Source organism: Chrysemys picta, chromosome 3 (genome assembly GCF_011386835.1).
Source record: "Chrysemys picta bellii isolate R12L10 chromosome 3, ASM1138683v2, whole genome shotgun sequence".
Lineage (NCBI taxonomy): Eukaryota > Metazoa > Chordata > Testudines > Emydidae > Chrysemys > Chrysemys picta.
Window position 1 is genome coordinate 196,711,830 of NC_088793.1, and position 27,940 is coordinate 196,739,769.

General features: G+C 40.8%; 1 protein-coding gene across 15 annotated transcripts in view; it reads right to left on the reverse strand.

Annotated features, from left to right (window-relative positions):
- MACROD2 (mono-ADP ribosylhydrolase 2) overlaps nt 1-27,940 on the reverse strand; it is a 1,307,214-nt gene that overhangs the window by 852,006 nt on the left and 427,268 nt on the right. For all 15 annotated transcript variants that reach the window (XM_042847036.2, XM_042847039.2, XM_042847056.2 and 12 more), the window contains one exon: nt 9,329-9,445. In XM_042847036.2, the coding sequence (XP_042702970.2) occupies nt 9,329-9,445 (117 nt within the window). The remainder of the gene's footprint in view (nt 1-9,328; nt 9,446-27,940) is intronic.

Genomic DNA, 27,940 nt, shown 5'->3' on the forward strand with positions numbered 1-27,940 from the left:
TCATCAATATCTCCCTTTCCAACACATTAACAATATATGTGGTGTACTCACTTGCTAGTGATTGGGTACAATAAGTCATTAAGATAATTGCAGCCAATTAGACCATATTAAAACACAATAAAGATTGTATTACAATTATTTTCAAACAGGACTATAAAAGACATAAATTGGGTTTATAAAACAGCTTTGAAAGCTACCCTTAAATCAATGAGAAAACACACTCGTATTTTCACTGGTTTTGTAAACAGTAAACTATTATAATTCCTTTCATATGAAAAATCTGAATATAAAAATTGTCATGCTAGGAGAAGTTTTTCCAATTTTTTGTTTCTTTTTTTTTAAATTAAACATTTAAGTAGCGATATAGTTCTGAAAGATATAAAGAAATGTTGGCAGCACATATTGTAATGATATGTTGGTTATAACAAAGAACTGGAGCTAGGAGGTCCTTCTTAGTTCAAACCTTAAAGCTCAGCATTGTCTCGGTGAACACACTTCTTGACCTTCTTTTGGCTAAATCAATTTTTCTATAAATAGTGTGAAAGCTCTGGCAACAAGATGCCGCTACTAAGTTGAGGCTCCTTGGCTAAACGGAGTATACAAAGATCCTTCACTGGAAGGCAGTTATAACTTTTATAAACTCTTAATTACAATAACGACGTATTCCTAGGCTTATTAGCAGCGCCTTTAAAGCATATTACATCACATGTCAATCAAATACCACAGTTGCTTGACCAGTGGCACAGCTGCATTTCACTTACATATTGAAAGACAATCATGGCAACAGAATGACCGTCCAGGACCAAAAAGGGTGTCAGCTGCCAAGTTACTCTTCATCTAACAGTTATATATCCCTTGGCCACATTTACGTAATGGGAATGCTTTCAATTCAGTTTTGCAGGCAGGCCACATTAAGAAAATTTTGAAATATAACGAACTGAATAATCTTGCAATGACGGTGCTATGTGTGTGCAGTTATTACCATTGTGACAGGGTGGTGCCAGGCCTTTTGAGGTCCCCCTCTGCTGGAGGTCTTGCGGTCCCTACCATACCTTGTACCAGGAAGAGAGTAGCAAAGGTGGGGCCTCCAGACTTGCCTAGAAAGCCTGCAGGGAGGAAGCCAATCAGAGCCTAGCAGGCACAGTTAAAAGGAGCTACAGGGCCTGAGGAAGCCAGTTCCTGGCTGGGATCAGAAGGGTGCTCCACTTCAGCCACACGAGCCTGAGCGATAACCAGAAGCTGAGCTCTGGCTGCATTTTGCTTTCTGCACGGAGAGCGTGGATCTAATGTACTAGGGGACAGGGAAGAGACCCAGTGGGAAGAATCCCAGGGAATACAGTATGAAGTTTTTACCCACGAAAGCTTATGCCCAAATAAATCTGTTAGTCTTTAAGGTGCCACCAGACTCCTTGTTGTTTTTTTAGGGAATACAGTAGCAACTAATTGATGGAGTTAAAGGGAGCAGTGCATGACTGCTGTTTGTAGGGTCCCTGGGTTGGGACCCAGAGTAGTGGGTGGGCCTGGTTCCCCCCACCGGCCACTGGGGAAGTGGCCTAAGCCCCAAGAAGGGGATAAGGTTCTATACTAAAAGCCCAAGAAAGGGACTGGAATTTAAACAGACCAAGAGATGGGGCTGAAGACCCAGGAGAGGGCCACCCATTTGTTGGACTTTGTTACCCTGGAGGGGGACTGAACTGAAGAGATGACTTGGCTGGAGAGCTGAGGCAGTGAGAACCAGTGAATTACAGAGTCTCAAGGGAGAAAGCTCTATAACAGGGCAGGGATAGACTTAAACCTAGCCCAGAAGGGGCTGAGAACTGAGCCCAGAGATAGGGCGAAAGACTACAAAGGGCACAGCAATTGGCCCTGTTGGACCATTGTTACCCCAGAAAGGGTTGATCCACTGTTGACTGTGTGACTTGGCCCGAGGACTGAGCAACCACCTATAGGGGGCACCAGGAGAAACAGAAAATTGCAGCATCACACCCAGGGCCGGCTCTGGCTTTTTTGCCGCCCCAGGCAAAAAAGCCACCGGCCGCCCCCACCCCCCAGGGCAGCAGGGGAGGGCGGCCAGAGCCCGGGGGGGAGGGCAGCGAGTCCCGGTCGGGGCTCCTCTCTCCCCAGCGGCCAAAGCGCCGGGGGGAGGGCGGCGAGCCCACCGCGGCTCCGCTCTCCCCGGCGGCCAGAGCACCGGGGTGAGGGTGGCGAGCCCCGGCCGTGGCCCCGCTCTCCCCGGCGGCCGGAGCCGGAGCACCGCGCCACCCCCCTCCAGGTGCCGCCCCAAGCACAAGCTTGGTGGGCTGGTGCCTGGAGCCGGCCCTGACCACACCCAGCCGACAGCAGGCACACATGAGGGGTTCTGCACCCCTACTCAGCCATATTGACAATAGTTTCTTTGTGGCATGTTCACACTATGAATAGAAAAATCACGTGAAATGATTAAAACAAGTATTTTTGAATCAACAAAGATTAAAGACTAGTGAATATAAATTCATTTTAGACAAATGGGAGTTTTTTTGCTCGATTCCAGTAGCTTGCATAGTATGTGTGCGCGCAAAAATTACATTTTCCTGTAGACCAGTTTGGAAGTACTGTACTGCAGCTCCACCACTGCAAATCTGTGTAATTAACCTTTTAATTCTAATTCTGTAAGTGATCTCAAAGCAAATATGCACAGATTTAAATCTACTATTTTATGGTCTTACCTTACACTGGTCCCCCTCAAATGTTCATCTTTTAAATACAGACAATTATTATGCCTACATAGTAATGGCACACTTAAATCTCCAGATAACTTTGATTAAACAAATCCAGAGGCTGATTACTCCCACTGCGGCTAATGCTAGTGTCACTACTAACTACTTATTTCACAGCAGGATTTGCCTTAGAGACCACATTAACATTATTGCTCCAGATTGATCTACATTGCTGGTTTGGACTGATCAAAAATATAATGCTATATATAGCATTTCCTAAAGAACTGTACTAAATATAAACAGTGAGCAAGGAAATTTATTCTAAATATTACAGCTTTATTAACAATATGAAAATATATTAGCAGTACTACATGTCTAGCAGTACATTTAATTTGAATAGGGATGTCTTTTTGCTTTCAAGTCTTTATATCAAAATGAGTCACTGAAATGAAATCTACAAATACAATACGTTCCTGCTCAGTAAAATATATATATATATATAATATAAAAATCACATGAAAAGAATCTAGTACTTAGTTAAAATACAGAATTTACAATGAAAGCTAGCCTGTAAGATTTCATTTGCCACTGAATGGCTTGTCTCATGTTAGAAACCACAAAATATTTTTTTTTCTGGGTTTCTATTTTTATTATTAGAACTTAGAAGATTTGGTCATTAAAAAAATATTAGCAATAATATAGGACCTTCCTTAGCACTCTGTGGGAGTAGGAAGCCCTAAGTGCCCATAATATCGAGAGCATTTTGTCAGTGTGACTTCAGTAGGAATCAAGGGCATTAAATGCCTTGTAGAGTCAGGCCCTAATATTTTAAATGTGTTGTAATAGTCCTGCCTTCCCCCCATGATAAATTCTACAAGCAGATAACAGCCCTTGAGGCTGTTACACACCCTCGGCTCTGGCTACAAACTGAACTCACATCTCAGTCCATTTTCTGCCAGAAGAGCCGGCAGGGACTATTAATCAAATGAGACACAAAACAAGAGTTTGCATATCTTTTAAATAGATACTGTTCGTGTGTTATTTAGCGTATGAACACATCAATACACTACTCAGTGTTTTAAGACCAGTTGTGCAATACTTAGAGGGAACTTTTCTTTTCAAAGGGATAAACATATGAAGTATAGACGTTAACTATCAGCCCGAGATAGGCATTAATGAAACATTCTTTGTGTTTTTAAAATCTCTAAAGAAGTGTTTGTTAAGTAACAATAGATGACACAAAGCTAAATGTGAATTCAGTAGCTAACTTGGTTGGAATTTGATGGAGTGTGGGTAGCCTTGTGTGGGCTTCTGCAGCATAGTATAATCACCATCTGGCTTCTAACTTCTACTCTAAGTATACAGACTGTTAAATTAGCCTGGTAAGTAGAAAATGATTTCAGCTGTACCTTAATGTAGGCTATTCCGCTATATTGTGTGGCTTTCTGTAATGTGTTCTTAACCAACATTACCAGAATACAAGTATGTTCACCTTAATTTGTGCAACATTACGACTACTTGAGGAGGAAGAGAGAGGAGGGAACTTTCCATTTCTTCATATGAAATCACTTGGATGCAATATTTTACCTGCATGTTATGTATTTCATATGGTGCTTTCTGACCCTAATGTTCTCAAACAGTAGTTGCAATATTCTAACCATACAAAAAAGAAGACTCCAGTCTAAACTACAAATCTTGGTATCTCTCATTCAAAAATGTTACTTTTCCCTTCTCATTACATGAAGAAAAATTTACCAGACACTGTCTTATTTAAGATAAACAAACTTGGCAAAACATGAAGTAATAATACAATACATAATGAAATAGATTTCAAATGTATCCATTATTTTCTGTATAGTTTATCACACCCTTCTATTTACCAGCTACAAATTTGATAACAAAGCACACGCTCTTTCAAATGTCAAATTATCTCCAGGAAGTGTTTTTCAAAGTTCCCTATTTAGCAAAGCAATATTCATCATAATTTTTGAATGCTAAATCTTCTAAAACATTGAGTTTTCACTCTAGGCCCAATCCCACAACATGTGGTACACAGGCAGAATGCTATGCCTCTATAACTACTGACTTCTACGGGACTACTCTCAGTTAAAGATGTCTGCCTTTTCAGGATCAGGGCCGTGATGGGCTGTACTCCCCACACGGGCTCTGAAAGAGTTGAATTAGGCCAGGTGAGCCCAATCAGCCAATTAAACTGCAAATGGGAGATTTAGGCTGTGTGAAGGACACTAACTAGGAGGAAGCTCACCTGTGAAGGAACAGGCAGCGCTTCTATAGAGCCAGGAGGTTGGCAACAGTGTAGAGGAAGCCTGTAGTCTCTCTCCCTGAGATAAGGGAGAAGGAAGGGGAGATAGGAAAGGGATCGAAACCTAGGAGGAAAGCGTTACCTAGTAGACCTAAGAGAGAGGGGCGGAGAATGAAAAGCTGGGAGAAGCACGACAGGAACTAGTTCAGGGGCAAGAGCAGTAAGGAGGATGTAGCCGCAGACCTTAACTGCTCACCGTAGGGCCCTGGGCTGGAATCCAGTGGAGAGGGCAGGCCTTGGTTCTTCTACCGTCCACTGCAGAGTGTTACTGCTAAGGGCAGTGAACAGGAAGATTTGCCTAAGTCACTGCAGGAGCGACTTAAGCAGGGCAGTGGGTGTGAGAACGACCTGACACTGCCAGTTGAGAAGGATTTTATGAGACTCCCCCGGAAGGGGAAATCACAGTGTGACCTGACCAGAGGGCCGAGTCACGAAGCAGCCATCCTGCGACTCCGTGAGTGGGAGGAGAGCAGATTCAGTGGAAGAGGAGAAAAGGGGTGCTGAACCAGGCGGACCAATCGCCAGAAGTAGGCATCACCCAGAGGTGAGAAGAGCCCCCTGTAACAGGGCCAGAGACTGGGGCAGGTAACATGTCTAGAACAGTCTGGGGTGCTGTTGCATCAATGAATAATAGTAACATCCATGTTGAAAAATATGGTACTGAACACTGAAAAAATGTATTTAGGACTATCACTCAGCCAAGTACTGTAAGGGAGCAAAGCGACAAAGAAATGATTAAAAACATGTGAATTATTAATAACTTAATATAGTTAGTATTTAAAAAACACCAAAAGCCATGGTAATACTGCCAAGGCAAGTTATAATTCATATAGTAATATCTTCCAAACAAATTGCTGATGCATAACAATAATACCATCACTGTGTAACTGGATGACTGACTTTAGGGCTCCTGTTTGGTATAGTTCCTGACACAAAGGATAATAGGAAATAGTTTCCAATATCAAATTGTCATACTGTTATTTAAAAGCTGACATAAATTGACTTAACAATATGCAATGGCTCTCTGGCTTCTGTCTCCACGAAAACACAGTCCTGAATAGTTAACAATTCTCAAATGGATGTTTTACAATGTTTAAGTAACAAATTAACCTTTAACAAATAGCTTCTCAAAGAACAAGGTTAAATGACACTTGGTCAAAACATATTTCAATGAAAATCTAAGAGAACCCAAGAAAATCTAATTTTGCCCTTCTGCACATATGTTGTATACCTTGTTTTCTTGCTGATCTGTCTGTTTGTCACTGGGTGCATATTTTCCACATGACATGTTGCTATTTGAGCAAGTAAAAAATACAGTTGCAGAACTCTCATTTTCTGACATTTCAATTTCTGGACAGTTTGCTATTCCAGCAACAGGTGATTAAGTGGAACACTTACTGGTACTTTTCTGTCTACATTGCTATAGGTGTCATAGTAGGTATGTGATTTTTAACCACTCCTAAAATAAAAAACTATACGTCTCAAGTAGGACTTCCTTCCACAAAAACTAAGGGGTCTGAATTAAAATCCATCAATTGTTGTAAAACTTTCCAGTAGTGTTTGTTGCTTTGACTTTTATATTGAATTGTTCTCATTAAAATATATGAAAGGAATTATGCACACAGTGGTGAGTAAGTTTTATGTCTCATCCCTCCCATGTATTTTAATGAGAAAAAAATAAATATCAAAATTAAACATGAGCAAACCAATTAAGGAAATGTAAAATTAATCCAAAACGTTACCCATTTCCAGATCTAGCACCAAACCAAACTATCTTTAAAGATTTGAATGTGTTTTAATGTTTCTGGGCCTCTGCTCTTCCCAGTTCCCAAAGTGCCAAAATTCAATGGAAACCTGTTCTCATAAGATTTAAGATGTTGAAACAGTCTGAATAAGCATCCAAATTCTGGCATCTAAAGCAAACACAACTATGAAGATTTTTGGGTGTATCTTCATTGATGCAGACACAGCAAGGAAACAAGGACAGGCACTTGGATGGATTTTAAGCAGCAGGCTACAACATAAACACAGGGGAGGGGCACTACCCGCCCATCACCCGTACACTTATACCAGGCATTTAGTTGATTCCAGCATAGAGGTTACAGGGCTTCCACCATATAATCTGAAACTCCAGGTGGGCTCTCCTTAGCCTAGCCCTAGGACTCAGCTCGCTCTGAATCCTACCACACAAATCCCCATTGTGAGGGGGACCTAGGGTGCAGAAGGGTGGGGACCTCAGCCTCTAAGGTCCATAAAGTCTAAACCTATCCCCTGAGCTTAAGGTCCATCGCCAAAATCCCAGGTCATTTACCTCTGGGAACCGTTCATTTTATGCTTTTAACCACACTGGAAACCAGCCTCGAGTTTGATGAATTAACAGCTCAACCAAGTACCTCAGCTAGGTACTAAACGCATTCCTACTTAAGCCACTGTGGCTTGCAGGTGCTGTGAGGAAGGCAAAAAATCTTCCCTGTCCTCTGCCAGTTGGCCATGGGAGAAAAAATTTCTTCCTGACCCATAGTTCAGGTGGGCAAGGTGGGTTGCTGGAACAGAGTTGAAAGAGGCTGCACATGGCCCCTGCCCTAAGTTAAATCCTGCGAGCTGGAGAATGCTGGCCAGTGAGTGCCAGAGATTTCCAGGGGCTGAGGAGCTACCTGGTGTCTCTCAGCAAGTGTCTCCCTCCCTTGTTGCTGGGGCTGTCCCTTTCACTGCCGGCCCTATCATCAAGTTCCCCTACCTGTTGAGGGGTGTGGGTAGCATTTAGTGAAACCCCAGCATGAGCGCTGGTAGTAATGTTATATAAAATCATCTTATTTCAATGAGGATGGGGCAGAGAAAGGGTTAGAAAGAGGCTAAGGCCTTTATAGTGTATATAAAATGAAAAGTTGACCTAAAACAGTCTTGCCACTACTTCTAATTCTGGAACAATTAACTTAAGTTGACCATTTTGAAGTGTTAACTGATTGCTTCTGGACAGGTAACATCTGTAACTGACTCTCTTTTTATACAAACCTTCCCAGTATTTTTGGCCAAATACAACCCCACACAACTATGCCCCATGGGTATTGCTCAGGACTTTCCATGCAGTGGAATTCACCCCTTTCATAATTCATGAATTACAGATGGCAAAATCTGGCTGTAAACCTTAACAAAGGTTTCTGTTTTATAGTTATCTCTGTCACTTAAATAATGACTAAGTTGGCATGTGTGTAGTGTTGTGTTTTTGTTTTGTTTTTTTGTTTTAATTAGGTAATTCCATTTTAGCAGAGACGATCACAAAACAACCAGGACCAAAATTTTCATTTTTGTCTAACGTACCCCAGCAGGACCATGAAAACACTATGTCAAGTCTTAATAACTGCAACATGAATTGGATTTTACAGGAAAACAGCCTATGGCAAAATCAAAGAGAAAATCTGAATACGTTTCGCTAAAGCACGCTCCTCGCACTAGACTGTGTGCATAACTGAGAACCTGAGATGTCATGAGAAGATCCTCATGGTGCTTTCTTGAAATTCACATCTCTGTAAGATCCCAAATCAATAATACTTCCTGCTTTTATACATTTTATAGGATCTTAAATAATATTGACACTTATCATAACACACCATTAATACAATGATGTTAATTTTTCCAGGTTTGGCTCAACTTCTACGCAACAAGGTCAATCAAATAACCTTCTACCTTTTTAAACAGAATGGGAATTTTAACAATCCCACATTCAAAGTGCAAAAACATTCCAGCACTGAAAACTGCATTCCACTGAAAGCTAAAGTGTGACAGATGCCTTCACAGTAATTGCCAATCAACCTCTACACAGCAGCTGAAAACACAATACATCACTTTGATCTCCTCAGCTCTCAATGTATTCACAATCAAGAAATCTGCGTGACGAATATGAAATCTGTATCATTTCCAAAAACTGTCTCCATGGAACTTAAATATGATAATGCACACTTTGTTCCTAGTCTAAGTTATTTCAGATCCTCAGACTACCTATTATATAAATATATATATATATATATATATATATATATAAAAAACAGTACACTATACCCTGTAAAAAATGTAAGATAAAACATGCATTGTGTTTGTATTTCCACTACGTAGTACACCTGAAATAATTATTTTTAAAAGTTTAAATTGTTGAAAGGATGGGAGAGGAAGAGATTGTCACAAAACATGCTTAATGAAATCACTGCTAATTTTCTAAATGAATACCTAGTTGAATTAGACTTCTGGGGTGGGGGAAAGCATGTGAAAAGTTTGTCTGATTTAAAACAAAAAGTGTGTGAAGAAGTTGACTTACATTTGGCAGGCAGGTCATATCCACAAGTAATTTTAGCTTGTCCAGTCTCACAGCCACACAAGTTGCGACATTCAGCAACTAGGCAGGGCCCAGCAGCTCTGTGTATACAGCCATCCACTACAAAAACAAAACAAATTGATTAAATGTTAACTAGTATGATATATATTCATATGGGTATGTGGATACAGACAGATATTTACTGCAGATTTAATATGTATAGTGTGTGTATGCATACATACCCACAAGGATATGTCTATTTATTACACATGTGTACAGGTGTACAATAATATTTTTGCACAATAAGACATTCTTGGCCAATAACACTTAATATTCAGTCAGCCAGCTGTTGAGTGGAAAAGAAAACACAGTAGAAAAAGCAAAACATATTTCAAAATGTTATTACTGCTATTTATAAAAAGAGTAAAAGGAACATCTAGCCAAGGCTCTAGGCCACAAGTTACCAAAACAAAAGTCGATTAACCACAGACCATCAAACTCCCCTCTACTGCACACATCTGATTTCTCTTATATTATATAGACCATTCAATCTCACTGGACTATTCAGTACCTGCATTACTTCTTGGGATTTTATGTTATGTTCATCAATTTGAGAATTACAACAGCTATCTTGTTTTGACACTTTTTTACATTTGTGCAATACTCAAAAGTTAATTAAATCATAATTACAGAAGATTGCAATAGCAGCTAAGTATGCAAGAAAACTAGTACAGTTCATGGATCTCATTGCCCCCAAGAGTCAGCAATAAGAATCTCAGCAGTAGCAGAATAGTAAAAATACAGGCACAGCATTTTTGCCATCTCAACAAGCAATCAAAGAAATCACATTGTAATTAGCGAACAGAGTAGAGGAAAGGACAGTATAAAATAAGGGAAACATTAACTGAATCAAAGAAGTAGTTGCCATGTGACATTAAGTCAGCAGCAGTGTCGAAGTCCCATCAAAAGAAAACTGCAGAGCCACCATTGCTGGTGAAATGTTTCCCATATAGGTTCAGATGTGATGTTAACACAAAAATAAATAAATAAAAGCAGAATAAGCCAAAATATAAAGGCTGTAGGTGTATGCATATTTATGCACACAAAGTAAAAACGTATTATATATGTACTATGCAGTTGTTGCATTCAAATGTAACCAGTTAAAAGTTTAAGGGTCTCAGGGATTGCAGGTTTGGTGGCACTGTTCTATGCAATGATGAAGAGCAAGAGACGAACAGGATTTCAAGAGCTTGCACAAGAGATGTATACATTCTATTCTCTGTGCAGTTCTTGGAGCTTCCCGCATGGTGTCATATGGTGGCATGGCAGGGCTAGATTGGATGGATTTGTCACTATGCAGAGCCACTGACTGTTCATTGTTCAACCCCTTGAAGCCAGAAGAGCTTAGGGAACTCTTGAAACCACGAATGGAAGATTTCTTCCCCAGCACTTCCCTGCCAGGATACAATCTATATTCAGAAGGATTGTGAAGAGTATGGACTTGGTTCTCATGGTGTTGAACATCTCCATAAGACGCTGAATGCCCACAACACCAATGAAGTTAGATCAAGTTGAGGGCACTTAATACCCTTGCAAGACTGAGCCCTTATTGCATTTTAGAAATTTGATTGCTCTCTTTGATGTGCTTTCTGCCCGTGTTAGTATTCAGACAGCCCTGATAAAAATGTATAAATGATTCCTTTTAATCCATCCTGAACATATTCCATTAAATTTCCAACACGTCATTTTGAAGAGTTTTATACTAATCAATGAGAGAAAATTCAAGAATTCTGTTTTGTAACGTTTCTACTGAAATGTTCCACAGTTGTCTCATTCAAAACAATATCTATAAAATGTGTGTCAAAAAAGGCCTCCAGCCATAAGCAAGTTGTGTGCTACTTATCATAATACTGGGTAATTACTGCTCCATTGTCCAGCTATGTTGGAAAAAGGACAGGAGAAGCTGGATTTAGTTTAATTAGATGGCAACTTTATTCTTAAATGTCTGGGAGTAACTGGCAGATAAAAGTATGCAGTGCAGGTAAGTCTATAATCATTTCAATATATATCTGAGGGGGGCTTCTGTCAGCCCCTCCTCCTTATCCATCCAGGTCCCCAGCCAAACCGCTGCTGGGACCTGACCAGCCCCCCTACTCAAATGAAGATTAATGGGGGGCTATACAGGAGGGGGTATTGGCTCCCTCCCGTACTAGTCATAGGAGCCTTGAAACCCCCATTTATGCTCCTTTAAAGAGTATTTCCTTTAAATCCTTTACCAGTCCATTTTATCTGGTCACCGTATCCCTTCTGTACAGAGTATCTGCACTGGACATCTGCCCCACATTTACAAAATGAGCTGTAACATCATAGCCTAACTCCTGTTTTACGTTCGCCCCATCTAAGCCCCCCCAACCCGCTGTGGGGACAAAACCTGGTATTTCACCAATTCTAGGGGGGGGAGCTGTTTCACCTAGTCCAGGTAAAAGAGGGCTTGGCTTTTCCTGAACCAGCATGGACCTATATAGTCCCTCCTTTTCCGATCACCTAGTGTCCCCACGCTGACCTGGTCTCCAACTGCAGCAGAAAGTCACTCCCTGCTTAATATGCAGTGAGGTCATTACCAATTATAGTCGCTTATAATCCAAGGCTCCCTACTCCCTAGATAACCTAAAAATGTCATTTGAAATGCATTTTTAAAACCTCCATTCAGTTGACTGAGATGCTAATATAAAAACTTAAGTTTATAACCCGTGGGGAGTGGGAAAACACTTCAGATGTTTCCAGCATTCATATTAATGTTATTTAATTGAGGAACTCCCACATTTTCCCCATCCAAGGATCAGTAAAACCAATATACCTTGGGACCTCAAACATTTTTTGTAAAAAATAAAAAAAGTCTTTACAACATTAATGCTTCATCAACTATCAAGATAAAATGCTATTCTGAATTATTAATCCTTTCCAGTATTACGTCCTGATTCACAAAGGCACCTAAATTCACTTGGCGCCCAAGTTACCAAAGTAAAAGTTCCCTAGTCGCCTATGTTTCAGCTTCTGGGTGTGCACACTGCTGCATCTCTCTGGGCATCTGGACGAATCTCTCTCACCTGAAACCAACAGTGATTCACAAACCAGGGAAGATAAGCATTTGGCTCCCTAAGGCACAAGCAGGACCTGAGCCAGTTAGGCATGCTCAGAGGTCACCTATCAGAACACGTCCCATTCAGAATCCAGCCAGAGGAGGAAGTGGGCTGTGTGCCAGGGCCGCCCGGGCAGGGGGGGGAAGAAAGTGGGGCAATTTGCTCCAGGCCCCGCAGGGGCCCCCACGAGAATAAAGTATTCTATAGTATTGCAACTTTTTTTTATGGAAGGGGCCCCCAAAATTGCTTTGCCCCAGGACCCCTGAATCCTCTGGGCGGCCCTGCTGTGTGCCCACCTTATCTCTTTTAGCCCAGTGGTTAGATTTCTTGCCTGGGATGTGAGACACTGTGGCTCAATTCCCCAGTCTCTGCCAGAGGGAAAGCAGAGATGTGAACAGGGGTGTGATACCTGTCAGGAGAGTGTTCTAACCACTGAACTATGGCATACTCTGATATGGGGTTCCCTCATTCACTCCTACTGAAGCTGTTCCACTGTGGACAAATAATAGAAAAGTGGTTGGAGCAGGGGGATTGGACTCCAGGGTCTCCTACCTCCCAGCAGGGCGCCCTCACCACGGGATTACAGAATCACTCTCACATACACTTGCTCTCTCTCTGGATAACCATCATTGGGATAAATGGACACTGCAAATTTTATATAATTTCTAGGTGTGCTTTCTTTTTATATATAACATCATAAAGAATTATCTGAACAGTTACTACTGCTGCATTAAAAATCATCATGCTGAGTGGAAAATGTGAATAATGCAAAACATCATTTTACAATTAGCTGTAGGTCTATCTTTAGTAAAAAAATATTCTGTAAGATTAAAAATAAAGTGTGATAATTCTCATTGCAAAATTATATGCAATGAAACCTACTGCCAAAATGAGAACACACTGCATAATATAAACTATCTGGCAAAGACAGGAGTGGCTTGGCAAATTTGAATGTGATACTTCAGTTGCTGTTAAAACACGTCTTAGCTATTTTAATTCAAAAATCATGTACAGGGCATGCATAGAAGATTTATATGAGATATTTCATTTTCTCTAGGAGTTTGCTGACTGGCAATGCAAGCTAGAGTGAAGTAAGCATTGTTAGCATAACTTAATCAAAATTACAGATAATGGTGACAAGTCAGGAGGGAAAAACGATGGCCAAAGATATACTGTTATTGTACAGAGATGGAGGAAGAAATGTACATGGTAATATTGGCATACTGCCATATTACTTTTTTTTAATAAAAAGATGAAGACTCTTCAACATATTGGTTTAAGACACTTCAGCTGTATGATCAGTTTGATCTATAACTGATCTGCAATTCTGAAACAGATTTGTTTCACTCATTTGGAAAATATTAACCATTCACCACTGTTTCTCTCCTAGAATCCTTGTATACAACTAATTGTAAAAATTCAGATAATTAGGATTAAATCTGATCTAATTTGTATCATGTGACAAAGATCAATTATCACAAAGAGTCACTTTCTTCTAACATTGAACAAAAGCTTCATTACAATAAGGAGAACGGTGTTATTCCGAAAGCTATTCTGTCTCTCTCTGCTTCACTGGCGAGCTTCTGCATAGAACCTTCCGTAGGCACCTCCAGTTGGCTTTCTACTACAGATTTAAGGAAACAGTGCACATAATGATACCGACTGCCTTTGTAAAGCACTTGGCAATCTATGGATGAAAAGTGCGAAGTAAGAGCTAGGTATTATAATCCAGACACATCATTCCCAAATTAGCATATGGATGAAGAAAGTCCTGCAGATCAAACTGTCAGCTTTATGTGACAAGAAAGCATACAAGAGTCAAAAGGGTGGAACCTCTCTCTGTAAGCTGTATGTTGGACGTGCATTCTGGCACAAAGGCATCTACTTACACTTCGCTTTTTGTTTGCTTGTTTCAGCAGAAATAATTTGCCAAAGCTGTCAAAAAATTATTAAATGTTTCAGTCCAACCAATCTGCATTTCCAGGTAGAATTCACAGGACTGTCCCATCTCTGAGACAGAATAAGTAGTTTATAGACAAGGCAAAGTTTTGGTTATCAGCATGATTGTTGATAGATATGACCTAAACATGTCGCCTTCCTCTATAGCCATTAATTAATTTTCATGTCATGAATTCAGATTTGACTCTTTACTTCAAATAGTTAATGTCTGTACAAAACTTTGAACATATAAAGCACAATAAAAAACAGTATTTTTTTAAAAGTATCACCCCTCTATTTTTCATTTAAAAATATTAGCAATCCCATCTATAATTTAGGACCCACAAGAGATAGTATTATTTTTTCTTAATGTTCCTGGAGAAGTAGTTAACTAAGAAAAACCTCTTCTCAGTGCTAACATGATCAATGGGATGAAGTGCACAACAAGGAAGTAAACGGTTTATTTTATTATTGATTGAAAATCACTGCTTAAGAGAAGTCACAAAGGCAAAATCATTTTGTAATGGAATTTTGTTTTCAGGCTTTTAAAAGTGTATTAAAAACAATGAAGTTTAAAAAACACCTATAAAATGCTATCATCAGTGTCCTTTTATAGTACACAGTAAAGAACAATAGAAATTTAACACTTCACTCATGAATTCTTTTTACAGTAGCTGTATGCTAAAATTTTATCTGCTCTTTGGAATTAAGCGGTTAAAATTATACAGCAAACACTAGACAATTTACTGATGTACAATGTAGGATAAATGTATTTACAGAAAATCTCTTAAAGCTGCAAATGAAGCAAAACCACAGAAAATGCAGAATTAAAGGTGCCATGGGATGCTGTTTTAAAAAAAAAAAAAAAACCTCAGCAGATCTAGCCTCGCAATGCAGATGGTAATAAAAAATGGTAAGGTAATCAAACCCAACAGCAAAACAATACAAAACTCAGGGGAAGGACTCAAACTTCTTTTCTGACCTTGTATATTAAGTCTGGATGAGCTGGAACTCACTGTATAAACAACATAACCAGTAATATCATATAATATATTTTAAAAAGCTACACATTATTCCCCCCAACTCTTGCTTTTCAGTTTCTTTCCCAGATTTACATTTGTCTTCATCGGGAAGTTCACAAGATGTAATTAGAAAAGTTACTTGTAGGTGTTGTGTCTGTCATGCAATACTGTTTTCCCACATGAATGTTAGGACTGAATATAAATGGTTGCTTTCACGATTATATCAGATGTAGCCAGGAGGGGCAGCAGGGAGGTGTTTTGGCAAGTTTATAACACACTTGTAGTGCAATCAGAACTAGTGTTCACTACAGAACTCCTTAGGGGAAAGGGGCCATATGGAAACTGAAAAAGAAATGATCCCAGTTAGACAAACTGGTCGAGCATGTCTGGGAAGTTCATCAGCATCAGAGCGAACAACAGAAGCTGACTACAATACAAAAATTATTTCCTAACATTGATTATTTTAATTCCCATTGACCAGCCCAGAATGATTCAGAAGATGAGAAAAGAGATAAAAATGAAAGGACCAAAACCACAATTAAAACTGAGACTGTCCGAAACAGGCTAGGTTTTAACATATTGGAGCCAATTCTCCTCCTTCACACAACTCCACTGAACTCCATGGTTTTACACGGGTGGTAACTGAAATGAGAATTTTACCTATAATCTTATATTAAAAGAACCTTCATACGAGATGTTACCACAATGCCACTGTCACTTTGTTGTGCCTGGAACTTACTGGGATAATGCTAGTGACAACTGGGCACCAAAGAGAGCTATTTACCAATGCTGTAAGGGATTTAACTGAGTCAAGTCAGAAGCAGGAGCAATAATTAATGAATGAAGAAGACAAGACTCATCAGAGCACATCAAGCAGGGGAAGACAGCAATTTAGGGAACCCGGACAGCAAAGGAAGACATCAGGCAGAGAAAGGGGATATAACCACATAGGGGGAAAGGCCCAGAAACAACAAATTTCTATATAGTGGAAGAATAAGTGCAAGAAGTGCCCAAATAAATAAGTCTTTAAAATGCCACCAGATTCCTTGTTGTTTTTGTGGATACAGACTAAGATGGACAGGAGGACTTGTGGCACCTTAGAGACTAACAAATTTATTAGAGCATAAGCTTTCGTGGACTACAGCCCACTTCTTCGGATGCATCCGAAGAAGTGGGCTGTAGTCCACGAAAGCTTATGCTCTAATAAATTTGTTAGTCTCTAAGGTGCCACAAGTCCTCCTGTTCTTCTTTTTGCGGATACAGACTAACACGGCTGCTACTCTGAGACTAAGATGGCTACCCCTCTGATACTAAGGAAAATAGATCCCTCTCCTTTCACATTTTGACTGGTGAGTTTTTGTTATATTAGAAAAATGTTTTGCCATATCAAAGATATGGGGAAATTTAAAAGACATGCAAAAATGGAAAAGCTGTCCTGCAGTGCCAGAGATCAAATTGCTAACTTATTTGAAAGAAAAGCAGTGTTCCACACAAAAAGCATTTGTTTCATCTGCCCCTTAGAGTGCCATGTTTTTCGGTCCCAATGCTGCACATCCAAAGATGTAAACAGAGTTATAATGTCAACTGAATTCACACTTTCATCAACCCATTCAAACAACATAAGGGCTCAGTGAAACATGGGTCTTGTAAACTGGTATGAATGTCACACTTTTGGCAGTAAAATACAACTAGGAAACACTCCAGTTGAATCTTTCAATGTTCTTCCCCATCCAAGAACCTGACATTAAGACATGTGTGCAGGAATCACATTCTTCCTTTAACTGTCCAGACACCTGACATTTCATTTTCTCTTACAATTGAGAATATGGGGCAGTCAAGACCTTAAAAATATTGCATCCATCACAAGAAAAACAAGACGTAAGGACCAAAAGTCTCAACTTTGTTTCACTGTTTTTATATTTTTCTGGAGACTGATTTCAGTAAGAATTGTAAAGAGATTCCTGTTCTGAAAAACTAACAGGTCTTGGTCCCTAATCTGATGCACTGCTACAGACTAGGGACCAAGTGGCTAGGCAGCAGTTCTGCAGAAAAGGACGTAGGGGTTACAGTGGACAAGAAGCTGGATATGAGTCAACAGTGGGCCCTTGATGCCAAGAAGGCTAACGGCATTTTGGACTGTATAAGTAGGAGCATTGCCAGCAGATTGAGGGACGTGATCATTCCCCTCTATTCGGCATTGATGAGGCCTCGTCTGGAGTACTGTGTCCAGTTTTGGGCCACACACTACAAGAAGGATGTGGAAAAACTGGAAAGAGTCCAGCAGAGGGCAACAAAAAGGATTAGGGGGCTGGAGCACATGATTTATGAGGAGAGGCTGAGGGGACTGGGATTATTTAGTCTGCAGAAGAGAAGAATGAGGGGGGATTTGATAGCTGCTTTCAACTACCTGAAAGGGGGTTCCAAAGAGGATGGATCTAGACTGTTTTCAATGGTACCAGATGACAGAACAAGGATCTCAAGTTGCAGTGGGGGAGGTTTAGGTTGGATATTAGGAAAAACTTTTTCACTAGGAGGGTGGTGAAGCACTGGAATGGGTTGCCTAGGGAGGTGGTGGAATCTCCTTCCTTAGAGGTGTTTAAGGCCCGGTTTGAGAAAGCCCAGGCTGGGATGATTTAGTTGGGGATTGCTCCTGCTTTGGGCAGGAGGTTGGACTAGATGACCTCCTGAGGTCCCTTCCAACCCTGATATTCTATGATTCTATGATAAAGGAAACATCACAACATGTAACCTAGAATCAAAGACAAAGGATTCCCTCTTGCCCCACCATGCCAAAATTTAACTTTGGAATGAATCATACATAAGTACCTAATGTTCCTGTAGAAAGGCAGGGAGTTTGATGAACTGTGATGGATAGAATATCTGTCCTATCTACTTTAATGAGGAAAACTGTTAGTTAAGTTTCAGCATGCATTTAAAAATTTGTGGCAGTAAATGCAGTTTTGTTTTAAATTAAATTGTTATTTAGGCAGATGGTGTCTGGGATTTGCACATTACGGTGGAAATACTGCACTCTTCATTCCACACGAGTATCCCTCCATCCCCATTCAATGTAGATACCAGTAGTACATTCTATTTCAATAGTGCCTTTCCTTTGGAATGAGCTTCAGAGGAGCACTCTCAGAAGGAGCATGTCTATTTATCTTCATGTACAAATTCCAGACCCTAACTATCTATTGGCAAAAATACAACATTCACACAAAACCTCATTTGCTGTCACATCCTTAATATTTAAATAAGTAATAGAGGACACTTCCTGTTTACTGAGGCATTAATCATATGGTAGGATGGATGAATTCAATGGTCTTTGCAGCTCATTAACCTATAATATATTTCCAAGTTAACAAGAACCACCATCAAATTCATCTACAGAAATATTAAATTAAATACTTAAATTCTAAGCAAAAGATGAAAAAATTGCAAACCCCCAAACGGGCAGTGTTAAAAGAATGAACTGAGGAGAGGGGACAGGCAGACAGGCCTTCTCCTAGGTTCTGATGCTGCACAAATGCAGAATATGAACATCTTTCAAATGTATAGAAGCATATACATCTCTGTCCCCCACTGTCAGCCAGACCTTCTGACCACGCCACCAGTGTGAACACAAATATATTGTAGTTAGTTTGACAGGAGTATTGCTCGCCTGCAAGGAGTGAAGAGAATGTCAGCAGGGAAACAAAAGGTGGGGTGAGTGGTTTGTATTGTTTTAAATACTTTCCCTACTCACTGTTTGATAGCACCATTTTCTTTTACTTTTTGGCATTTTTCCCCTTCTCTTTCCTGTAGTCTTTGTAAATTTTACTACTTCAGGTGAATGGGTGAGAGATTGCAGTGGCCATCTCTGTTACTAGCAAAACATTTTGAAAATTTTGAGTGCATGGGCCAATCATGGAAAATGGATGATAGTAGCCAGAGTAGAGATTTGTATGTTCATAGTACAGTTATTAAGCAGTAATCACAGTGATTATACAAATTTATTCACTGTGATTGGCTAATGGTTGTCAGTCACAGTTCAAGGATTCACAAAGAATAGATTGAGAAATAATTGTACCGTGATTCTGCAAAATGGAGCCCCAACAACTAATGTGTTTTCCCCGCAGTCTGACAGGCTGTGACAATTTCATTCCAGGATAATTGGAAATGCATATTGACACCTAAATACGGTGTCAAAAAATCAACTCTTTTCCCACTGAAATCAAAGGGAAAGAGATTCGCTATCTTCACAGAGACATGGTTGATTGCATGAAGTAAATGACAGCTACTCACACACAAGTCTTTGCAGGTTTGGGGCCCTAAATCTTCAGTATAGATGATGAATAAACATGATGTCGCTACACAGCAAGTCACTAAAGAATGGGGATTTTAATTATAGGGATGCAATATGGGGTTGCGTCAGACACCAGACGAATGGAAGCAGCCATTGCAGAAACAGGATCCATTAGAATCTTCTGAAGCTGAGACAGGACAATGCGGTTACTCCCTCCTCTGAAGATATCTTAGGGTTTGGGCAGCGGGGAAACAGATTAGTCACACTACCCATCTCTCCAAAGACAGAAGATGAAGCAGGCTAAAGAGCCACGCTATGAAATCCTGGGAGAAGAGAGGGAGCCCAACTGGGCAATTTGGAGGCAACTGAAGTGATGTGGAGGGATAGTTGCATTTAACTGAACAACTCCACCTCCTGAAAAAAAATGGAAGAGCTAAGGAGAGTGGGGTGCAGATCTGGTGGAGAGGAGTTGTGGTTTCAGGTGTCACAGTATTTGAGCGTGTCATAGTATTTTTAAAAGAATAACCTCTCCTTTGTCTGTGTCTGCCTGTAGAAGAAGTAGCTTGACTGTTCACATGTTGAATGTTGGTATTATGTTCATGAGCGTGGGTCTGTTGGGAGGAGGAGAGTGAAGAAAATAATGGGGGAAGGTAGAGTTGCAGAAATGATTTATGTATTTAGTTCTGAAAGCCCCTGGGAAAATTCTGTCCCCTGTTCACACAAGCCTCCCCCTATTGGTCAATTATTTCATTGTTCTGAGGGAACACAGCTGTCATGATAGGTCATGGTCATGCAAAGAGATGCAATTTCTTATGTAGCTAGGATCCATCCCAAGGAGAGCTGTTGATATTAGGATAGAAACTTGAACTGGACTCTGAATTCAGTGGAGCCACTGCAGAAAGCAGTGGGATGATGTGTTCACGGTGACATATGTTACTAAGCAGATGCTTTTTTGTGCTTTGTACCAATTGGATCTTTTTCAGGGTGAGCAGCTTCCTTCCTAGATGAGAGTTGTAATAATCATCGAGTGTGGAAAGTCTTGAGTGCATGCATCACTTGTCCAGCTCTGTCTCTCGTTGGATTTCTTATTTAGGCTGTATGTTGGAGAAATGGGTTAGCTTAGTTAGCCACCATGGCACATAAGGCATTTGAAGGGACTGTAAGAACACCGATGCTGAGAGCCATAGGATTATAAAAAGAGAGATTAAGCTCCAACATCAAGAGATGTTCTTGCTTGCACTAAGGCTTAACAGAGTACAGGGATATTGAGAAGTATTTTAGAGCGGTTTGCTTATTTCTTGGATTGTTTTCACTTGTTTTTCCTATGAACCACTGAAAAAATGAATAACTTGGTTGAGGCTGCTTCTCAGTTTGTAATTGTAGAAAGAACTCCTGAGTTCAGTGTGCTGTTGAGCTAAACACACTGATGCTATTCATCAGATAAGGATTGACTAGCAAGAAGATGAACCTGATTGCACATATTACCATGTACGTAAGGTAATAAACATTTGGAGAAGAAAGATGAAGAAGATTTTACTATAAAATTATGGCTGAGCAAGGTTCTTACATACAAGATGTTTTACAAAAACATGTGATCCAATTACAAGTAAAAATCTCAGTAATTTTGTCCCTACACTGAGAAATCATCACAAATTAGTGTGACAAAAATATTTGTGCAACCCAGCCAAGTGTCAAGGCTGGGCTGTGAGCAGCCAGAGCTAGGAGTTGTAGCCAGAGTCTGCAGTCATGAGACAGGAGTCAAGAGTGAAGCCAGGTCAGGATAGCAGAGGGTCAGAGGCAGAAGCTAAACTGAAAGTCAGGAACCATAAACCAGATGCAGTCCAGAACAGGGTGGAGCCCTGTTTAGACAGCTCTGTTCATACTCCTGGCTTAAGGAGGGCCAATTTGGGACTCTGCTAATTAGACCTCAGGGGTGGAGACTCCCACTGGGACTTGTATTTATGAGTCCCAGTAAACCAGGTGGAGGGTTACAGCATGGCTGCTCTCATGAACTTTGCAGGCCTAGGTTCAAGACCTGTGGACCATGACACCAAGACGAATGAATTGCAAAGAACAGTTTAAAAGACCAACGTTTAGACAGAATCATTGTTCATCAATAGTCTTGTAGCCATTGTGTTTTCAAGCCGCACACAAAAAATGACTCTCAGAAAACTAAATGCAATTTGCACAGTAAACAGTCTTTTGTATTGATATGCATTCATATCACAAAATAAACACAAAAGAGAAAGGAAAAGGAATTTATTGTTTAGAGAAATCACTAATAATGCCTTCACTTTCATCACAGAATCTCAGAGCACTACAGAAATATCACCAGACCCCTATGATACAATAAACTAAGTCAAAAACGGGACCAAGGAATTCTCATGCCCCATTTCCTGCACTAAGTTCTCGACATATTGCCTCTGGCAGTGATGTTTCCTTTAAGGGGAAAACTAGAAGAGAATGACATTACCTGGGAACTTCTAAGGCATATCTATTCATAAAGAGGGAAATGCAAGTTGATCTCAATATCATCCTGGACAAATAAGAACAAGTGGCAGGCTTTTCATTGTGTGTGTGGCGGGGGAGCAGAGTGGGAGAGGGGGCAGCAGGGAAATCTTTTAATCATGAGGCCTAAGTATTGTTTTGCTGCATCGTGATCACTCTTGACCAAAAAAGGAAAGAAAAGAAAATTGAGTTAGGAATATTAAATGACAAAAGCAATTCTTGCTCCATTTAGATGAAAAAATGAAAATTCAGAAGCAGAAGAAAATTTATATGGGGAATTTGGCAAAGCGGTGTTCAGGATCCCAGCTTTCCTCAGAAAATGCACCCTACAAGGGAAATGTAAATACTGTTTATATAAAAAGACTTAGACACATTTTGTTAGCTTAAAAGAAAGTCAAGACTATAATTAATAAAGGTATTACAGACCTGTGCTAGCTATGACCCTGCTTTTATTACATATGTCAGGGGTAGGCAACCTATGGCACGCGTAACGAAGATGGCACGCAAGCTGATTTTCAGTGGCACTCACACTGCCCGGGTTTTGGCCACCGGTCCAGGGGGCTCTGCATATTCATTTAATTTTAAATGAAGATTCTTAAACATTTTAAAAACCTTATTTACTTTACATAAAACAATAGTTTAGTTCTATATTATAAACTTATAGAAAGAGACCTTCTAAAAACGTTAAAATGTATGACTGACACGCGAAACTGTAAATTAGAGTGAATAAATGAAGACTTGGCACCCCACTTCTGAAAGGTTGCCGACCCCTGCCATATGTGGTTCCTAAGAGGGAAAAAACATACTAATCAGAGTTTAAAATTGCAATCCAGTAGTTTGAGAGTGTGAAGTATGTCATCCCAGTCAGATGGCTTTACTTACCAGTTCAGTAGGTCTGGTAGTTCCCTCAAACAACCTCATGTTTGTCCTTAATACTATTAAAGGACAGGGAATAAAACTGGAGAACTGTTACTCTGTGCAACATTATTTTATGTATTATTTAGTTTAATATTTTCTGGCAGTAAACACAAAATTAAATTGTAACATTTTCTTTCAGAGAACACTGTAGTAATTTTGGTGTTGTAGTCAAACCGTAAAGTGTAATAGTGTACATACAAAAATCCTACTGATCAGCAAGCAAAAATATGTAATTATAGCCCATGGTGTGCGACTCTTGGCTGGTATTTTATTGCATGCTGCTTTGTAAGATTTCTTCCATGCCAAAACAAAAGAGGAAAATACTGAGTTGTTCCTTCCAGTTGTAGTGGGGGGTTTTGTTTTGATTTTATTGACATTTATGAAGTGATCTCCACGTATAACAAACAAACCAGAACTGCCAACAATGAAATATGTAACCTACAGTAACTAATGAATAAACAAGGCAGATGTTACAACACTCCATGGGTCCGTAATCTACTAACTGAATTTTCTAGAAGTAATTCTGAATGTTCAATTTATCCAAAGCAACTTTAGTTTTCTACAGTAAGAACAATATGATCTAAATAATGCAGGAAGTGCACGGTGGAATGAAAATCAATACAGAAAGTAAAAAAAAAAATGGTTCTACGATTATCCCAGTAGACTAATAACAGTAAAGGTATTTTCCACAAATACAAATATGCTACAGCAAATTCAAGGGTGTACGTCTGTATGTGTATTTAGAAAGTCTTACAAACAGACTAAATGCAATGAACCACTTATTTTGATATTATTTGTAGGCAGAGGCAAGCGTTCAGTTAAGAGACCATGTGAGGTTACAAAATGAAAATAAAGTGGGGATGCCACTGAGGTAGGCTCTGAGGGATACCAGGAATAGCATGTAATACATCAGGGTCAGAGGGCAGCAGGAGAGTGATTTTTTCTCTTGTTAGTAGGTGGCCTTGTTTGTCCCTGATGAGAGTGTTTGTTGGTGTCTGCCATTTACCACTGATAAACTGTGTCATGACCTGTCACTGAAGTTCCTGAGGTCCGGTTCCTGTAGTATTCCTGTTCCTGGCACTTGTCCCTGAGATCCTGGTTCCCGTCTGTGTTCCTGTTTTTATTCTCCTGTCCAGGGTCTCTTCCCCCTTGCTGTTCCCATTTCTCTCGATGCAAAATTTCCTTTTCAGTAAGCCTGAGTCCTTACTGGGATCTAGCATCCCTGAGTGATAAACAGGTTGACAGATTCTTAAGACACAAGTTGCCTTGGCTTTCCCAGGTTTTCTTACACAGGCTAAAGATCTTAGCCTGGGACCATCATGTCTCACAGTTCAGCCTTTGTTCCTCAGGTGTTTTCAGGTGTGTTGTTGTAGGGAGAGTGAGGAGATGGGAGGTATCTAAGCCCCAGAATGATAAGAGCCTTATTCCCTGTAGACTAAGGAGATGTTACTACAGGTTAATTAGAGCACCTGGAGTCAATTAAGGCCTCGCCCGAGACCTAATAAAAAGCCCTGCTTCAGTCAAACAGGAGGAGGGAAGGAGAGCTGACTGTAGTTTGGAGGTATACTGGTGTTGACCAGAGGATTAGCGTACCAAGGGAAGGGAGACCATGCCCAAGCATAGGGACTCCCCCAGCACAGAGGATGAAGAGAAACCCTGCCCACGGGGAAAGAGGGTAAGAAGCCTGTGAAGCCGAGGGGGCTGGGACCAGAGTAGGGGACGAACCTGGGTCCCTTCCCTGCTCCCTTTCTCTCTCCCTCCAGGGCACATGTGGAGCCCAAGAATAGGGGCAGGGACGGCATCCTGACCCACCACACCAAGGAAAAGCATGGGACCCACCACAATAGCATTGGCCATTTGCCACAAGCAATATAGCAAATTGTCTGTCTCTCTCATGTTGAGTTTCACCTCTATATTTTTGGTCTATTAAAATATATATCTAAGTACAATTACTTTAATAGGTTTTCAATGAGTACTCCTAGGGCAAGGATCGGCAACCTCTGGCACACGGCCCACCAGGATAAGCCCCCTGGTGGGCCGGGCCGGTTTGTTTACCTGCCGCGTCCGCAGGCTCGGGCGATCGCGGCTCCCACTGGCCGCGGTTCGCCGTTCCAGGCCAATGGGGGCTGCAAGAAGCCGCGGCCAGCACGTCCTTTGTCCTGCGCCGCAGCCCCATTGGCATGGAGTGGCGAACAGCGGCCAGTGGGAGCTGTGATCAGCCAAACCTGCAGATGCACTAGGTAAACAAACCGGCCAGGCCCGCCAGGGGGGCTTACCCTGGCGAGCCGCGTGCCAAACGTTGCCGATCCCTGTCCTAGGGTATTAAGTTTTACTTGTAATTCATTGGAAATTGCTAAGAATTTTACTAATGTTTGTACTTGACCCTTTAACAACCTCAAAAATGGAGAAAAAATAACTCACTTAACTAAAGTAAAAACAAATGTATGATTAATGACAGAGTTTTGCTAGTAAATCTGAACAGTAATGTTGATCGAAATTCAAAACAATCAATCTCTGATTAACAGTCCCATCATACTGACAAAAAAATAAACAAAAAAAAGGCAGCATAATAAAAGAATCATCCCTCAGGGTTTTACATGTAAACAGGCCCTAACAAATAATTGAGCAACAACAAAACAAAACATTCACCCTAGGGTACAAGCATAAGCAAGCCTTGTTTTAGAATGACTAATACATTCTGCTTGCAGTAGTAATATTAAGAATGAAGTATCTGAAAGAAATGAGACAGAAGGAAAGGAGAATCTATTTTAAAGTGCCAATCTGTCTTTTTGTATTTTATTTTATTTTTACTTTTTTTTAAGACTAGGACCTCATGCTCAGTCATTCCCCCCTGACGCAGATAAAAAACACAAGTACATTCAGTGCCACAATTCTGGTTATTTCTGAGGGCAACTGTGGTCAGGGAAAGCCTTCCACACTCTCACACAGTATAAAACTATTGTATACGAAAGAACTCTATACATCTCAGTAAATGGGTTTCATGAAATTGAATCATCATCCAAATTAATGAACTACAGGTGTGAATCTCATACAACTGTTTTTATTCCAGAGCCATGCTAGTGAAGCGCTTTCCCAAACACTTGGCCTCCAAGAGTGTTATGGTTAATTTATCATAATACTCTTATCAGTATTTCATAAGTTCATACTGTTGCTGAGATATCACAGTGGATGAAAAGCCTAGCCCGCACCACAGTGAGAATCAAGTAGGCCCTGTTGATGTAATCAGACCTGCACGGGCAGTGTGATCTGCAATACAAATTGTGTACAGTGTAGATCAGAAATGGTACAGCAGAGCGATAGGGGAGAGGTTCTTCCTGAAGGCACAGATGGAAAAACAAAAACAAAAATAATAACGACACCAAATAAAGACAATTCCAATTGTCCGGGAATACTGAAAGGAGGACAGGAGACACTGGATATGTTTTAATCAGGTCACAACTTTATTATTCGATGTCTGGGACCAGGAGTGCCGCCAGCTTTTTTGCCGCCCTAGGCGGCGGAAGGTCCCGCCCCCGAAATGCCGCTCCCGACAGAGGCGGCGAAAGGTCCAGCCCCCAAAATGCCAATGACGACCGGGGCGGCCGAAGATCTGGTTGCCGCCCCCCCAAATGTTAGCGCCTTAGGCGACCACCTAGGTCACCTAATGGGTTGCACTGGCCCTGTCTGGGACTACCCGGCAGATACAAGAGTACAGTGCAGGTAACTCCATGATCATTTCAGTAGCTACCTAGGGGCTTCTGCCAGCATCCCCTTTTTCCATCCTGGTTCCCAGCCAACCCACTGCTGGGACCTTACCCCCTCACCCCCGGTTTTAGGATTATAATGGGTGATATAAAGGAAGGGGGTTGGCTCCCTACCATGCCAGTCATAGAAGCCCTGAACCCCAGCCCACCCCTGTTCCACTCCTTTAACAAACAGCTCCTTTAAGTCCTTTACTAAGCCATTTATCTGGTCACTGTATCCCTTCCCTATGGAGTTCCTGCACTTGACAGCAGATCCCGCCTAAACCTGGTATTTTGCCACTTCCAAAGGGGAGGGAGGGAGCTGCTCCACCTGGTCCAGGATGGAGGAGCTCCTCCCGCTGGGCTTGCAGGGCACTTTTTTTTTTAAGACTTTTTTTACCCCTAAACTAGGTGATTGGTTCAAATCTAAATCTGGTCAGATAGTAACAGAACATTATTTCTATATATCGGCTCTTTGGTGGCCAACATGCAATAAACTAGTGGGCAAATATTTAGATCATAAAAATCACAACAAATAGCACGTGGTTTCAGTGAAGATGCTAAAGTTAGATTATCATGATACCTGAAGTACCCACTTGACATTTCAGGTAGACCCTCCAGGACCGGTAAGAATCTTTTCCCCCTACTATTCATATTATATCTATTTTGTGGATGAACATGACTTGAAACAATACAATTATTAGAAATTCTCTAAATAAAAAGGACCATACAGCCATTGCCTGGTTATCACTTGATCTGTTTGGGAGTGCAATTTAAGCCTCCAATGCTGCAAATACAGGCTCAGTCCTCAGTGACATTACTCAGAGTAGAAGACATGACCTCCTTCAGTAAATGTTTGCAAGATTTAGGCCTTGTCTACACTACCACATTTTGCTGACAAAGGTCATGTCGACACTCAAAATTCGGCATAATGAAAATCGGAACATCATGTTCAGACTCGCTTCCTCTGTCAGCAGAACACGTCTACAGTTGGGGCACTATCATCAACAGTATGATCAATGCACTGTGGGTACCTATCCCACAGTCCAGCTCAATACCTT